At 47.6% G+C, this 17,401-nt stretch overlaps 1 protein-coding gene across 5 annotated transcripts in view; it reads right to left on the bottom strand.

Moving 5' to 3' along the window:
- The window catches only part of PDE4DIP (phosphodiesterase 4D interacting protein), a 738,656-nt gene that overhangs the window by 23,913 nt on the left and 697,342 nt on the right, over positions 1–17,401 (bottom strand). For 4 of the 5 annotated variants that reach the window (XM_073644096.1, XM_073644094.1, XM_073644092.1 and 1 more), the window contains one exon: positions 13,203–13,341. The exons of the other annotated variant lie outside the window; for it this stretch is intronic. In XM_073644096.1, coding sequence (XP_073500197.1) covers positions 13,203–13,341 — 139 coding nt within the window. The remainder of the gene's footprint in view (positions 1–13,202; positions 13,342–17,401) is intronic. 5 annotated transcript variants of the gene reach the window in all.

Below are 17,401 nucleotides of genomic sequence, written 5' to 3'. Positions count from 1 at the left end.
CACTCATTTTTCTTTACTTAGCTGCTTTTTTCTTGCCATAATACAAATTCTTACAGTCTATTCAGTAGGACTATCAGCTGTGTATCCACCTGACTTCTGCACAACACAATTGATGGTCCCAACCCCATTTATAAGGCAAGAAATCACACTTATTAAACCTGACAGGGCACACCTATGAAGTGAAAACCATTTCTGGTGACTACCTCTTGAAGCTCATCAAGAGAATGCCAAGAGTGTGCAAAGCAGTCATCAAAGCAAAAGGTGGCTACTTTGAAGAACCTAGAATATAAGACATATTTTCAGTTATTTCACACTTTTTTGTTAAGTATATAATTCCACATGTGTTAATTCATAGTTTTGATGCCTTCAGTGTGAATGTACAATTTTCAAAGTCATGAAAATACAGAAAAATCTTTAAATGAGAAGGTGTGTCCAAACTTTTGGTCTGTACTGTATATATATATATATATATAATATAACCGGGGATGCGTGTCTCTGTCTGAAGCCTTTATAGACTACGCATGCGTGACGTGCAGTCTGGCTCCAGACAGAAGCAGGCATCCAGTCGTTACAGGTAAGAGGAGTGTGTATGGCGCTGGAGATCGCAGTATGCGTAGACACTGAATGCATACCGCGATCTCCGGCGCCATACTTAGATACTTACCTGACCGGGAGGAGCGTTGCTGGGGCTCCTCTCTTCGCCAGAGACCGGGGCAGGAGTGAGGAGTTGGATCGGCGCATGCGCATAGCGCTATCCGGCGCATTTTACTGAAGACACATTTGCAGTGTGTCTTCAGCAAAATGGCGCCGGACAGCGCGGTGCTTCGACGCCGCACTCCTCCCCCGGCCTCCGGCAGAACAGGACACAGCAGCGCTGGAGCACAGGGAAGAAAGGTGAGTATAACTGTTTATTTTTTTGTATGTGTGTACAGCGTGAAAGGGATGAGGGGGCCACACATACCAGGATTGGGGGGTGAGGGAACCATGCATACCAGGATTGGGAGGTGAGGGGACCATGCATACCAGGATTGGGGGGTGAGGGGACCATGCATACCAGGATGAGGGGTACCATGCATACCAGGATTGGGGGGTGAGGGGAACATGCATACCAGGATTGGGGGGTGAGGGGACCATGCATACCGGAATTGGGGGGTGAGGGGACCATGCATACCAGGATTGGGGGGTGAGGGGTGCCATGCATACCAGAATAGGGATGAGGGGGCCACACATACCAGGATAGGAATGAGGGCACCATGCATACCAGGATCCAGGATAAGGATGAGGGGTGCCATGCATACCGGGATTGGGGATGAGGAGTGCCATGCATACCGCGATTGGGGGTGAGGGGTGCCATGCATACTGGGATTGGGAGTGAGGGGTGCCATGCATACCGGGATGAGGGGTACCATGCATACCAGGATAAGGATGAGGGGTGCCATGAATACCGGGAATGGGGGTGAGGGGAGTCATGCATACCGGGAATGGGGATGAGGGGTGCCATGCATACTGGGATTGGGATGAAGAGTACCGCGCATACCGGAATAGGGATGAGGAGTGCCACGCATACCAGGATTGGGGGTGAGGGTTGCCATGCATACCATGATTGGGGGTGAGGGGTGCCATGCATACCAGGATAGAATGGTGGAGACAGGATGGGGGCAGCGCAAATACCAGGAGGGGGGCAGCACATACCAGCATGGGAGACCATATACCAATAAAAATGCTCGCCACCCGAGCGTAGAATGGGTTCAATACCTAGTGTATGTATGTATTTATGTATACATTTTTTTGTTTAATTGTTTTTAGCTTATATTTTTTATTGATCATATTTCACACCAAGTAACCGGATGAATAAATTTTCCATTTTTTTGTAGTTGTGTGGATACTTAATATTTTTCAGATTCAGATATTTTTGTAATTTTATTTATCAGTAGGTAATTTTACTTTTTATAACTTCTTTTAAGATCTTTTCATAGAATCATAGAATGCAAGAGTTGGAAGGGACCTCCACAGTCATCGTGTCCAACCCCCTTCTCAATGCAGGATTCGCTAAACCATGTATAATATAATGGTAGATGCGTCCCTCTGTCCGAAGCCTCTACAGACTGCACTTGCGCAATGCGCCTGCGCAGTCTGGCTGCAGACAGAAGAACACATCCAGCCATTACAGGTAAGAGGAGAATATGGTGCCGGAGATCGCGGTATGCGTAGGTACTGAACGCATACCACGATCTCTGGCGCCATAAGGACATACTTACCTGACCCGGAGGAGTGTTGCCACGGCTCCTCTCTTCTGGCTGGAGGCCGGGGGCAGACTGCAGCGTTGAAATCGGCGCATGCGCATAGCGCGCTATCCGGCGCCATTTTACTGAAAAGACATTTGCAGTGTATCTTCAACAAAATGGTGCTGGACAGTGCGGTATGGGCACGCGCCACACTCCTCCCCTGGCCTCCGGCAGAACGGGACGCAGCGCTGGAGCACAGGGAAGAAAGGTGAGTAGAAGTGTTTGTTTTTTTGTGTGTGTGCAGCGTGATGGGGATGAGGGGCCATGCATACCAGGATTGGGGGATGAGGAGTACCATGCTTACCGGGATACGGATGAGGGGCCATACATACCAGGATAGGGATGAGGGGGTACCATGCATACCAGGATAGGGATGAGGAGGTACCATGCATACCAGGATAGGGATGAGGAGGTACCATGCATACCAGGATAGGGATGAGGGGCCATGCATACCAGGATAGGGATGAGGGGGTACCATGCATACCAGGATAGGGATGAGGGGGTACCATGCATACCAGGATAGGGATGAGGGGGTACCATGCATACCAGGATAGGGATGAGGGGGTACCATGCATACCAGGATAGGGATGAGGAGGTACCATGCATACCAGGATAGGGATGAGGAGGTACCATGCATACCAGGATAGGGATGAGGGGGTGCCATGCATACCAGGATAGGGATGAGGGGCCATGCATACCAGGATAGGGATGAGGGGGTACCATGCATACCAGGATAGAGATGAGGGAGTACCATGCATACTAGGATAGGGATGAGGGGGGCCATACATACCAGGATTGGGGATGAGGGGGGCCATACATATCAGGATAAGGATGAGGAGTGCCATACATACCAGGATTGGGGATGAGGAGTGCCATACATACCAGGATAAGGATGAGGAGTGCAATACATACCAGGATTGGGGATGAGGGGGCCATGCATACCAGGATGGGGATGAGGGGGTCATGCATACCAAGATGGGGATGAGGGGCCATGCATACCACGATAGGGATGAGGGGGTACCATGCATACCAGGATAGGGATGAAGGGGTACCATGCATACCAGGATAGGGATGAGGGGGTGCCATGCATACCAGGATAGGGATGAGGGGGTGCCATGCATACCAGGATAGGGATGAGGGGGTGCCATGCATACCAGGATAGGGATGAGGGGGTACCATGCATACCAGGATAGGGATGAGGGGGTGCCATGCATACCAGGATAGGGATGAGGGGGTGCCATGCATACCAGGATAGGGATGAGGGGGTACCATGCATACCAGGATAGGGATGAGGGGGTACCATGCATACCAGGATAGGGATGAGGAGGTACCATGCATACCAGGATAGGGATGAGGAGGTACCATGCATACCAGGATAGGGATGAGGGGCCATGCATACCAGGATAGGGATGAGGGGGTACCATGCATACCAGGATAGGGATGAGGGGGTACCATGCATACCAGGATAGGGATGAGGGGGTACCATGCATACCAGGATAGGGATGAGGGGGTACCATGCATACCAGGATAGGGATGAGGAGGTACCATGCATACCAGGATAGGGATGAGGAGGTACCATGCATACCAGGATAGGGATGAGGGGGTGCCATGCATACCAGGATAGGGATGAGGGGCCATGCATACCAGGATAGGGATGAGGGGGTACCATGCATACCAGGATAGAGATGAGGGAGTACCATGTATACTAGGATAGGGATGAGGGGGGCCATACATACCAGGATTGGGGATGAGGGGGGCCATACATATCAGGATAAGGATGAGGAGTGCCATACATACCAGGATTGGGGATGAGGAGTGCCATACATACCAGGATAAGGATGAGGAGTGCCATACATACCAGGATTGGGGATGAGGGGGCCATGCATACCAGGATGGGGATGAGGGGGTCATGCATACCAAGATGGGGATGAGGGGCCATGCATACCACGATAGGGATGAGGGGGTACCATGCATACCAGGATAGGGATGAAGGGGTACCATGCATACCAGGATAGGGATGAGGGGGTGCCATGCATACCAGGATAGGGATGAGGGGGTGCCATGCATACCAGGATAGGGATGAGGGGGTGCCATGCATACCAGGATAGGGATGAGGGGGTACCATGCATACCAGGATAGGGATGAGGGGGTGCCATGCATACGAGGATAGGGATGAGGGGGTACCATGCTTTCCAGGATAGGGATGAGGGGTGCCATGCATACCAGGATAAGGATGAGGGGTGCCATGCATACGAGGATAGGGATGAGGGAGGCCTTGCATACCAGAATAAGGATGATGGGGGCCTTACATACCGGGATGGAGGGGTGCCATGCATACCGGGAAGAAGGGGAGTCATGCATACAGGGATGGAAGGGGGCCATGCATACCGGGATGGAAGGGTGTTATGCATACCGGGATGGGATGGGGACCGCGTATAATAAGAAGGGGGGGCATATATACCAGGATGGGGGATATTAACAGAATTGGGGGACATCTATAATATAACCAGGGATGTGTCCGTCTGTCCGAAGCCTCTATAGCCTGCCTGTGCAGTCTGGCTCCAGGCAGAAGAACGCATCCAGCTATTACAGGTAAGAGAAGTATATGGCGCCAGAGATCACGGTATGCTTAGACACTGAATGCATACCGTGAGCTCCGGCGCCATAAGTACATACCTGACCCGAAGGAATGTTGCCGCGGCACCTTTGATTTGGCCAGAGTCCGGGGGAGGAGTGCGGCGTTGGAATCGGCGCATGCGCATAGCGCGCTATCCAGACCCATTTTAGTGAAGACACATTGGCGATGGACAGCGTGGTATGGGCACACACGTACTCTGGCGCCACACTCCTCCCCCGGCCTCTAGATGGGGGCAGCACATAACAGGATGGGGGCTGCACATAATAGGATGGGGTGCAGGGTGGGGGCTGCACATAGCAAGATGGGGCTGCACATAACAGGATGGGGGCACAGGATGGGGGCACCACATAACAGGATGGGGGAGCGTATACCAATAAAAATGGTCGCCACCAGGGCATAGAACGGGTTCAATAGCTAGTCTCATTTATTTATGTACTGTATATTCATCAATCAGCATTTATTTGTGTAATTGTTAATTCATAGTAGCCCACATTTCAGGAGAAAATAGTCCAGTAGAGTGACAGCTGTCACTGGCAGAGCTGATTTGTGTCTGCTAGAACCCAAAAGCTCTGCTATGCCGGCAGACACCAGGTGACCATGGGATTGCCAGGTCCTACAGAAGCAACTGCAGAGCCAAAGCTTTTGTACACTACATAGCACTTATTGAGTATTGTGTAGCAAGCAAAATAGAAGACAAAAGTAGTAATAAACCTCTTCTTTCTTCTTCCCAGAGTGTGTTTGACAGCCAGGCACCCCATCAGTTTCTGCTACATTGCAGGAGCTTTAACTCCTCTTTATAAGTGTAAAATAGCACAGGACCAGAGATGTAAATTTAAGCAGTTTGGTCATTACGGGGTTAAAAAATTGGATAAGTTAATTTAAAAATAGATGCTTTGGTTTTCGTTTTACATCCATTCTTGTTCCATTTGTAACAAATATGTTTTTACTAGAGGTGTCTGTTGAGGTTCTGAGTAAAAAATGGATAGCAAACATGAGGCAAACAAAATGCGATGATACTCAGTGAAAGATACTCAATGATAGATCAATGGGTCTTGTCCTGGAAAGTTTCATTTCTATTTTTATGGTCTCAAAATGGACATGAAAATAACTACTGAAGTGACAAGAATAATTAAATAATTAGATACAGCACACACAACTAACATCCTAATGCGTCCAGTTATCAACAGATACATTTTCCCCAAATATTGCAGTAAATATAAAATGACAATATGGTAAAGCAGAAAAAATAATGTCTGAGATTACATTCACTAACCGAATACTCCATGAATACACATTTCTTCAGGCCATGAAGTTGTGCCTAAATTTAGTGACTTTTCAAAGCTTTTATGCCAGAATTCTGGACTGAAAGCTGTGATGAATCTGACCCAAAATGCTTATTCAGACACAGTGGCTCATCTATGTGACTTTGTGTACTATTGAGGTACAACTTCACCCTCAATTTAACCTCTTTCTGGCCCAAGGTGTACTAATACGTATCTGCGCCCTGGGCCTTATGGGCCAGATACGTATTATTACTCCTTAGCTTTAATGCAGCACCGCGTCGCGGTGATCGCATTGAATTAAATGAAACCTTAGGGTAGATGGCGTCGGCATTCCGGGGGGGGGGGGGGCAACCCCCCCCGCAACCACTATCGCTGCGATTGGCTGTTCAATTCTGAACAGCCAATCACAGCATTTCTCACTGTTTCCGGCAATCAGATTGCTGGAAACAGTGATGGTCCTAAGAGCACCGATCCTAGGCTGTTGCCTAGTAACCCCAGCCATGGCCCCAAGCTGCTCTGATCGGTGCGATCGCTACCGCGAGAGAGAGCTACTGCGTGGAGACCGGGCAGTCACGGGGCGGTGACCGGCCTGTGACCTGCCTGTCACCGCCCCATGACCCCCTGTGATGTCGGCACAGGCTCCATCCAGCTCTGATTGGAGCGATCAATGATGACATTGATCGCTCCAATCAGAGTGCCTGACCATAGCTGATCAGGCGGTCACAGGGAGGTGACCGGCTTGTGACCTGCCTGTCACCTCCCTGTGACCCCCAGTGATGCATGCCCAGGCCCCAGCCAGCTCTGATTGGAGCAAGCGATGATGACATCGATCACACCAATCAGAGTGCCTGACCAGGTGGTGACCGGGTGGTTGAGGATTTCTTCAGAGCAGTCGCACTGCTGATCTCTGTGCTGGGCCTTGTGGTGTCACAGAAGCACCTGTGACACCATAAGACCTTTCTCTCACCTGCTCCAGTCGCTGCTCCTGCTGGATCTGCTGCTCCAGTCTCCTGCTGCTGTCACTGATCTCCTGCTCCAGAGCCTGCGCCTGCTCCAGATCCTGCTCCAGAGCCTGACCCTGCTGCTGATCCTGCTGCTGAAAGAAGAACAGAGAAGACTTTGGTAAGTCCATCTCTGATCTCCTCTCATTCACCCCAATCCCCCTCTCCCCCCTCCCCCTCTCCCACCCCAATCCCCCAGTTTTTTTTTCTGCGCGTCCTGCAGCGGCCGAGCGTTGACCAGTGACTACGTCATTGATCAACATCCGTGCTTGCTGCTTTCCAGGACTTTTTTTTGTCCCTGCCCATCCCCCCCCCCCCCGACTTTGCACCACTTCCGTGCGTGCATCCAGCAGCCGTCGAGTTTTGATCGGTGAGACAAATCACCAATCAGCATTCGCACTCGCTTTTGCCACTAACCTTTTTTCTTTTATAGAGGACGGTCGCGCTGTCCGATCGTGCACCGTGCTGGGCCTTGCAGTGCCACAGAAGCCTGTGACACCACAATCGCTGCTCCTGCTGCTGGTACAAAAGACATCTGACAGAAGACAACTGTAAGTAGGATTTTATGATCCCTCCTCATCCACTCCAATCCCCCTCTCCCCCCTTTCTGCCACCAAGAGCTGATCATTACTTGATCGCTCGACTTTTGTCCATTTTTTTTCGTGCTTCCTGCAGCGGCCAAGCGCTGATCAGTGACCACAGATCACTGAACCGCACTCGCGCTCGCTGTTTTACACACTCGCCCCACCTTTGCACCACATCCGTGCGCACATCCAACATCCGCCGAGCATTGATCGGTGACATACAGTAGTTTACCGATCCACACTCGTGCTCGCTGTTTGCACCGCCTACGGTTGTTCCCTTTTTATTTTTATCTTTTTTTTTTCAGAAAAAAAAGAGTTTACACCAAGCACACTAACACACACACTCTAAATAAAGTTCTGACACACACGCACCACATACATAAGAAAAAAAATGTCCCACTCACCCCAAACTCGCTATTCAGTGGAGGAGGCATATGCTTTTCTTGCCTCCGACACTGACAGTGAGGTAGAGGATCCCACATTTCTTTAATTTTCCAACTCCTTGTTGTCTTCCTCCTCAGGTCATGCCGGACCGCCACGCAGTCACCCCAGGAGAGAAGATGAACCAGCGCCCCCCCACTACTGACCCCGTATGGACCTTGCCCCCCGAAAATTATGAGCCACTGATTCCTGATTTCGTGGCAAAATCAGGAATCAATTTTGACACCACCGGCCTCACAGAAGTAGACTTTTTCAAAGTCTTTTTCTCTGAGGATTTTGTATACCTCAAATGGGTCAAACTAATTTATACACTCATCAATTTTTGGGACAAAACCCCTCTTCGTCATTTTCTAACTTGTCTCCTGCCGTGCGCCCAAACAATGGCTTTCCCCTACATATGGGGTATCAGCATACTCAGGAGAAATTGCACAACTTTTGGGGTCCAATTTCTCCTGGTACCCTGGTGAAGATAAAAAAATTGCGGCTAAAAAATTGTTTTTGTGGAAAAAAAATGTTTTTATTTTTCACAGCTCTACGTCATAAACTTTTGCGAAACACTTGGAGGTTCAAAGTGCTCACCACACATCTAAATAAGTTTCTTTAGGGGTCTAGTTTCCAAGATGGGGTCCCTTGTTGGGGGTTTCTACTGTTTAGACACATCAGGGGCTCTCCAAATGCGACATGGGGTCCGCTGTGAATTCCAGCGAGTTTTACATTGAAAACGTCAAATGGCGCTCCTTCCCTTCTGAGCCCTGCAGTGCGCCCAAACAATGGCTTTCCCCCACATATGGGGTATCAGCGTAATCAGGAGAAATTGCACAATAACTTTTGGGGTCAAATTTCTCCTGTTACCCTCGTGAAAATAAAAAAATTGTGGTCTAAAGTAAAATTGTAGTGAAAAAAAGTTAAATGTTCATTTTTTCCTTTGACATTCAATTAATTGCTGTGAAGCAGGTGAAGGGTTATTAAACTTCTTGAATGTGGTTTTGAGCACCTTGAGGGGTGCTGTTTTTAGTATGGTGTCACTTGGGGTATTTTCTGTCATATAGACCCCTCAAAGGCACTTCAAATGTGATGTGGTCCCTAAAAAAAATGTTTTTGTAAATTTTGTTGTAAAAATGAGAAATCGCTGGTCAACTTTTAACCCTTATAACTCCCTAACAAAAAAAATTTGGTTTCAAAATTGTGCTGATGTAAAGTAGACATGTGGGAAATGTTATTTATTAACTACACTGCCCAAAAAAATAAAGGGAACACTTAAACAACAGAATATAACTCCAAGTAAATCAAACTTCTGTGAAATCAAACTGTCCACATAGGAAGCAACACTGATTGACAATCAATTTCACATGCTGTTGTGCAAATGGAATAGACAATAGATGGAAATTATTGGCAATTATCAAGACACCCTCAATAAAGGAGTGGTTCTGCAGGTGGGGACCACAGACCACATCTCAGTACCAATGCTTTCTGGCTGATGGCTTGGTCACTTTTGAATGTTGGTTATGCTTTCACACTCGTGGTAGCATGAGACGGACTCTACAACCTTCAGAAGTTGCTCAGGTAGTGCAGCTCATCCAGGATGGCACATCAATGCGAGCTGTGGCAAGAAGGTTTGCTGTGTCTGTCAGCGTAGTGTCCAGAGGCTGGAGGCGCTACCAGGAGACAGGCCAGTACACCAGGAGACGTGGAGGGGCCATAGGAGGGCAACAACCCAGCAGCGGGACTGCTACCTCTGCCTTTGTGTAAGGAGGAACAGGAGGAGCACTGCCAGAGACCTGCAAAATGACCTCCAGCAGGCCACAAATGTGCATGTGTCTGCACAAACGGTTAGAAACCGACTCCATGAGGGAGGTATGAGAGCCTGACGTCCACAGATGGGGGATGTGATCACAGCCCAACACTGTGCAGGATGCTTGGCATTTGCCATAGAACACCAGGATTGTCAAATTTGCCACTGGCGCCCTGTGCTCTTCACAGATGAAAGCAAGTTCACACTGAGCACATGTGACAGACATGACAGAGTCTGGAGACGCCGTAGAGAATGATCTGCTGCCTGCAACATCCTTCAGCATGACTGGTTTGGCAGTGGGTGAGTAATGGTGTGGGGTGGCATTTCTTTGGAGGGCCGCACAGCCCTCCATGTGCTCACCAGAGGTAGCCTGACTGCCATTAGGTACCAAGATGAGATCCTCAGACCCCTTGTGAGACCATATGCTGGTGCGATTGGCCCTGGGTTCCTTCTAATGCAGGACAATGCCTGACCTCATGTGGCTGGAGTGTGTTAGCAGTTCCTGCAAGATGAAGGCATTGAAGCTATGGACTGGCCCGCAAGTTCCCCAGACCTGAATCTGATTGAGCACATCTGGGACATCATGTCTCACTCCATCCACCTACGTCACGTTGCACCACAGACTGTCCAGGAGTTGGCGGATGCTTTAGTCCAGGTCTGGGAGGAGGTCCCACAGGAGACCATCCGCAACCTCATCAGGAGCATGCCCAGGTCTTGTAGGGAGGTCATACAGGCACGTGGAGGCCACACACAATACTGAGCCTCATTTTGACTTGTTTTAAGGACATTAGATCAATTTTGGATCAGCCTGTAGTGTGCTTTTCCACTTTAATTTTGGGGGTGACTCCAAATCCTAGCCTCCATTGGTTAATAAATTTGATTTCCACTGATGATTTTTGTGTGATTTTGTTGTCAGCACATTCAACTTTGTACAGAAGAAAGTATTCAATGAGAATATTTCATTCATTCAGATCTAGGATGTGTTATTTGAGTGTTCCCTTTATTATTTGAGCAGTGTATTTTGTGTGACATATCTTTCTGATTTAAGGGCATGAAAATTCAAAGTTTGAAAATTGTGAAATTTTCTAAATTTTCACCAAATTTCAATTTCTTTTCACAAATAAACACAAGTGATATCAAATAAATTTTACCACTATAATGAAGTACAATATGTCATGAAAAGCGTTCTCAGAATCGGGGGATCTGTTGAAGCATTTCAGAGTAATTACCTCATAAAGTGACAGTGGTCAGAATTGTAAAAATTGGCCTGGTCATTAACATGCAAACACCCTTCGGGAGTAAAGGGGTTCATAGAGTTACGTGGCATTACCAGGCACACCCCTGTCTATGGACCAGACATGGTGCCTGGATAAAAATTAAAAGTCCTTATGTACTTTTGGTTATACTGAGGCTCTTTAGGGTTTTGAGTTTTACCATGGATTTTGTTATGGAATTGCTACAACCATCACCCTGTGCATAGCAAGAGTGATGTACGTAATGAATTCTGGAAAAACAAATGACTTTCACATCTGAAAATCATGGAGCAGAACACAACACATGTTTTCTTGTATTGCACTAAAAACATTTACTGAAATATATTCTTCAAGCATAATGCGGAATTTACTGCATTATAAAGGCCAAACTTGGAGTGGACTGTAAGGAGTTAAAGATTGGACTTAAAGTGTCACTGTCATAAGAGTGGGTGCTTGAGAAGTAGTAAGGCTAGAGCTGAATAATGACTTGTAGATTTCTATATTGCTAGATTTTTGTGCAACAACATTGTTTATCAGTTGCTGAAACTAGTAGAGCAACATCTTCATGTCCTGCAAAACCAACAATAGGGTAAAACATGTAAATTAAGTGGAAGGTCATTTTGCAAGAAGTTGTCTAAAGCTTCCAAACTTTTAACCCTTTCAAGACCTGGCGATTTTTCGTCTTTGCTCTATCGTTCTTTCCTCCTCTTTTTTGAAGAGCCACAAGTTATTTATTTTCTTCATCATCATAGCCGTATGAAGGCTTGTAGAACGAGTTGTTGTTTTGAATGAAATCATTCATTTTACTGTTTAATGCACTGAAAAGTGGGGAAAAATTCCAAACAGGGTGAAGTGGTGAAAAAAAAATCAATTCCAATATTGTTTTTTTGTTGGAGGGGGGATTAATGGCATTCAGTTTGAGGTAAAAATTCCCTGAACATATTATTCATAAGGATTTTTATATATTTTTCTGTTTAAAAAAAAATCTGAACTTTATAAAAAAAAATTTGTTTGTGTCTCCATTTTCTGAGGCCCATAACTTTTATTATTCTGTTGAAGGGGCTGTGGGAGTGTTCAGCTTTTTTTTCATGGAATGAGCTGTAGTTTTTATTGATATCATTTGGGCATACATACAACATTTTGACATTTCAATTTTTTTTCGGCTAATAATGTACTTATTAAATCTTCACACCAGCGTTTTTTTTTTTCTTCAACTCTGGAGTGGTGATTCAAACCTAAGGTCCCTGTCTCATCTCGCATACTTTACTGCCGGTGTCTTCACCTTTTATTAGCGCCGCTCCGGATTTCGTAGCGCCATCTTGTTACCGCAACTTTTGACTGACCAGTAGTCAGCAGTAAAGGCCACAAGCAGAAGCAGAACTCCAGCGCTGCATTAAAAAAATGCTGGAGAGGTGCTTTAAATAATATTATAAAATGATTTAGATAGTTCAGACTTTTACAAGCACAACCATAACAAATATGTTAATTTGAAAAAAATAAAATGTTTGTTTTTTAAACAGGCTAAAGGGTAGTGTTTCATAGGAGGACTAATATGGCAGCCATAGAGTTATTTGCTCACAGTGGGCACATGGTGGTATGGAAGGCGGGTGGGCGATGTGATGTGTGTAGGAATGGCAAACAGGTCAACTGAATTTAAATGGTTAAATTGTTTTAATAGTTAAACAGAAGGATTTAAAGCTAGATCCTGTCCTTGCTGTCACAGGCAGATGCTTTCTTTGTAACATAGCCTGCGTCTGGCCGTTATGGTGCTCAGCTATTGAACACACTCCATACACCCCACGTGGGACCTACGATGAAAATATCTGTCACAGGTGGGTAAGGGGATGACTTAGACTTCATACATCGGTGGATGTTTATGTTTCATTGTGTTGCAAGAAACTAACGGATTTATGTATTATACATACGTTGTTCAATGATCTGTTTTTCCATGCCTTCTTTTGCAAGGTTTGCATATTTTACATGATCTGAGGCTTTCTTTAGCAGCTTTTCTTGCTCTTTTAGCTTACTTTTCAGGGTGCAGATCTCAACTTTCATTACCTGTTCCTGTCATGAAACAAGGGAACATCAATATCAATGCAACATATATACGTTATATAAAAATTCCAAAGTCAATGGGGCATGTTTAACTATGCTGTCTAACTTAGCTTTAACAATCTTAGAATGTGCCAGATGTATCACAGTGACCATAGGCGGATTATAATGAGGTCAATCTGGGCTACCGCCCGGGGCCCGGGCCTCCCAGGGGGCCCATGGCCAGATTGCCCTCATTATAATGTGTGACAGGAGGGCCGGGAGTCGGAAGATGGAATCTGCTCTGTAAAACTGGTGCGTCCAGCGGCGCTGCAGAGGATGACTCACCAGCTGCTGACTGTGTAAGTGCAGGAGACGAGGCTCCGCCCACCTGCTCCGGCCTCCAGCAGAGCACAGAGCCAGCTTACAGCATGGCCACTGCTCTCCCTGCCCGCTCCCCTGCTCTGAATGTTACTGCTCTGCTCTCCCCCTCCGTGAGCTCTGCAGTCGTGCCCTAAGAGGAGTGGAGGCTGCCCCACAGAGAAGATGGAAGAACCTGCATCATGTACAGAAAGGGTAAGTCCATGTGCAATGTGTGGGTGTGTGTGTGTATATATATATATATATATATATATGTGTGTACAGTATATAATATATATATATATATATATATTTATTATGTATCTATCTATGTGTTTGTGGACCATCAGAGGGGCTCACTCGCTGTTTTGGCCCGGGCTGCTTCCCCGGCATCTGTGCAGGACCGCCAGCACTTCACCTGACATGGCCGTGAACTGTGTGTCTGGTATTAATGACACGGCAGGGGCGACACTGCGCCTATAATGTGTATTGCCCCTGCCGCGTCATTACTACCAGACACAACCGCACAGCGCACGGCCATGTCAGGTGAAGTGCCGGCAATCGCCAGAGGTCCTACACAGATGCCGTAGAAGCAGTCCAGGACCCAACGGCAAGTGGGCCCCTCTGATGGTCCAGGGCCATGTCTGTGACAGCTGGCGGCCCTGCACTGAGACATGCCTGAGGAGCTGCTGGACAGGACAGTTTTATGTGTTTATAAGATATGTACGTATGCCTGTATGCATGAGTCTGTGTGCATATCTGTGTGCCATATGCATGTGTGCGCATGTCTGCGTACCATGCTTGCGCGCATGTCTGCGTACCGTGCTTGCGCTCATGTCTGCTTACCGTGCTTGCGCGCATGTCTGCGTACCGTGCTTGCGCGCATGTCTGCGTACCGTGCTTGCGCGCGTGTGCTGGCCCGGCCGCGTCACAGCTAGAAGACACTGCCCTGTGCGCGGCAGTGTCTGCTAGCATGACATCATGCAGTGCGCCCTGCACTGCTTCTGACCACCAGAGAGGAGCTGGGCGACGGGAGCCGACCAGGCGGATGGTGTGTCACAGTGCGTGTCAGTGTGTGTAGATATCATTGTGTGATGTCTGTTTATATGTACTTTTGTGCTTCAAATGTGTTTATGTGTGTATGTATTTGTCTTTGTATATGTCTGTATATGTTTCTGTGTGTGTGTGCGGCCTCCTGCTGTATCTGGGGGGCGCCTTGCGGCCTCCTGCTGTATCTGGAGGGGGGTGGGCGCCGTGCGGCCTCCGGCTGTATCTGGGGGGGTGGGCGCCGTGCGGCCTCCGGCTGTATCTGGGGGGGTGGGCGCCGTGCGGCCTCCGGCTGTATCTGAGGGGCGGGGCGCCGTGCGGCCTCCGGCTGTATCTGGGGGGGGGCGCCGTGTGGCCTCCGCCTGTATCTGAGGGGGGTGGGTGCCGTATGGCCTCCGGCTGTATCTGGGGTGGGAAAGGGGGGGCGCCGTGCGGCATCCGGCTGTATCTGGGGGGGGCGCCGTGCGGTCTCCGGCTGTATCTTGGGGGGCTGCCGTGCGGCCTCGTGCTGTTTCGGGGGGGCTGCCGTGCGGCCTCCGGCTGTATCTGGGGGGGTGGGCACTGTGCGGCCTCCGGCTGTATCTGGGGAGAGGGTGGCGACGTGCGGCCTCCGGCTGTATCTGGGTGGTGGGGGGCGCCATGCGGCCTCCGGCTGTGTATAGGAGGATTATGTGGAAGCTCATATTATACAGTATGAGACCCTACATACATAGGGGGATGTCAGCATACTTAATTGTGCCCAATATTAAGTCATGCAATTAATTATAAAAATAATTATTAATATATTAATATTGTGCAGAATTAATTTCACATGAACTATCAAATGATCTATCAAAGGGGGATCATGTGACAAGTCACGTGATACATCAGGGGTGTGTGTGTGTAGGGGGGGCCCACGTCTTCTAAACTGCCTGGGCCCTTACTACTCTTATTCCACCCCTGACAGTGACTTATACTGTTTGATAAATTTGGTGCATGTTAAAGGGTTATTCGCAGAATCGCAAAATTTTTCACAAAGCACAGTGCATTCATACCTATTGTTAATATAGAGAATATGCCCAACATAATGTTTCTCTCTTGTACTTTTGTGTCTTATTCATCTCTGTCTGCCCTTTGGTGTATCCAGCTTCACATATATTACAAGAATAGAACCGCTCATTCTGCTGCTAAAACTACATTTCCCAGCATCACTTGCTTCTCCTCAGTGCAGCAGACCCTCACTCTGTGCTCCTGACTAGGCACACCTCTCTAAGTTATCATCACTCTAAATGTAGAATTTATCTTACTGCTCCTGTGAAACCATCCTAAGGCCACAGCCCCACTATCAGTATTCGGTCAGTATTTTTTCCTCAGGAGTGGGAGCCAAATCCAGGAGTGGGTGATAAATGCAGAATTGGTGACTTGTTTCTATTATACCTTTTCTCTGTTCCTCACCTGGTTTTGGCTCGCACTCCTGAGAAAAAATACTGACCGAATACTGAACAAATACTGATAGTGGGGCCGTGGCCTAACTGATTTTATCTTCTATCTGTATTTCTGCTCTGTGGTTTTCCATGCATAGCTGAATATAGCAAAGTTCAACTCTCTTGCACTTCTCCATAATGACAGCGCAGTGTTGTGTATGTTGCCTGCTGCTGATGATAAGTTTTGTGAAACCACAAAAGCTGCTGTATTGATGCGTATGGCAGATGATAATCCTATATTATACACATTAATAGAACAGTATTTGCATTTTCACATCATGATCTCTTAGCACCAGGCAACAAACACAGCTCAACTAATGTCAGTTCCTGTACACAGAGCACCATACTGCAGTATATCTCTCCTCTAAGCCCCTTCTTTATAAACCCATCCTGTAATACATCGCTCCTCTTAGTTACAGGCACACAGACCCCGCTGCTTTCTGGTATGAGCTCTCTGCATTGTGTAGTTTCTCTCGAATGCTGCAATACCCCATATGTGGCCAAAAATTGCACTATGGGTACACAGCATAGCTTAAGAGGGAACGGGTGCTATTCTTTTGGAGCGCAAATTTGTCTGGAATAGATTGTGGGAGCTGTGTTGCATTTGCAGTGCTCCTGTGGTGTTAAAACAGCTGAAACTCCCCCACAAGTAGCCCTAATTTAGATAATGCACACTAGGGGGGCAGTGAGCATTTTTAACCCCAGGTGATTCACAGAATTTTATAAGATTGGGCTATGAAACTGAAAAATTACATTTTTTACTTTAAAATGCTGTTTTAGACCCCAATTATTTTTTTGGCACAAGAAATAATGGAAGAAAATAACAACAGAATTCATAACACAATTTATCCTGAGTATGGCAATACACCATATGTGGTCTACGATTGATTCACGGGACTCGGATCCAGTGTCCAAATCAGTGGTACCTGGCAACTGGACTGAAGGCCTTCGAATCTCTTACCTTCCAGCGTCCCCGGCTTGGCTTATGATTAGTCAGGGCTGGCGCAACGTCATCTGTACATCATGCTCATCTCTAGATGGACATAGTCCTCAGGGCTGCCACCAGGAATTTCTGGGCCCCATACTGGCAAAATTTTCGGGCCCCCATGAGACTCCACCCAGGATCCACCCCAGTTCCGCCTCCACCTCAGCCCCACCTCCACACCTTGAAACTTCCACAAGACCAACCCCTAACTCTTGGAAAAACTCCACTTCTGCACCAC

This window comes from Phyllobates terribilis, unplaced genomic scaffold (assembly GCF_046119375.1).
Source record: "Phyllobates terribilis strain yellow unplaced genomic scaffold, ASM4611937v1 Scaffold_8__6_contigs__length_399053987, whole genome shotgun sequence".
NCBI lineage: Eukaryota > Metazoa > Chordata > Amphibia > Anura > Dendrobatidae > Phyllobates > Phyllobates terribilis.
The sequence above is the reverse complement of the archived record's forward strand: the minus strand, read 5'-3'. Positions and strand labels throughout refer to the sequence as shown.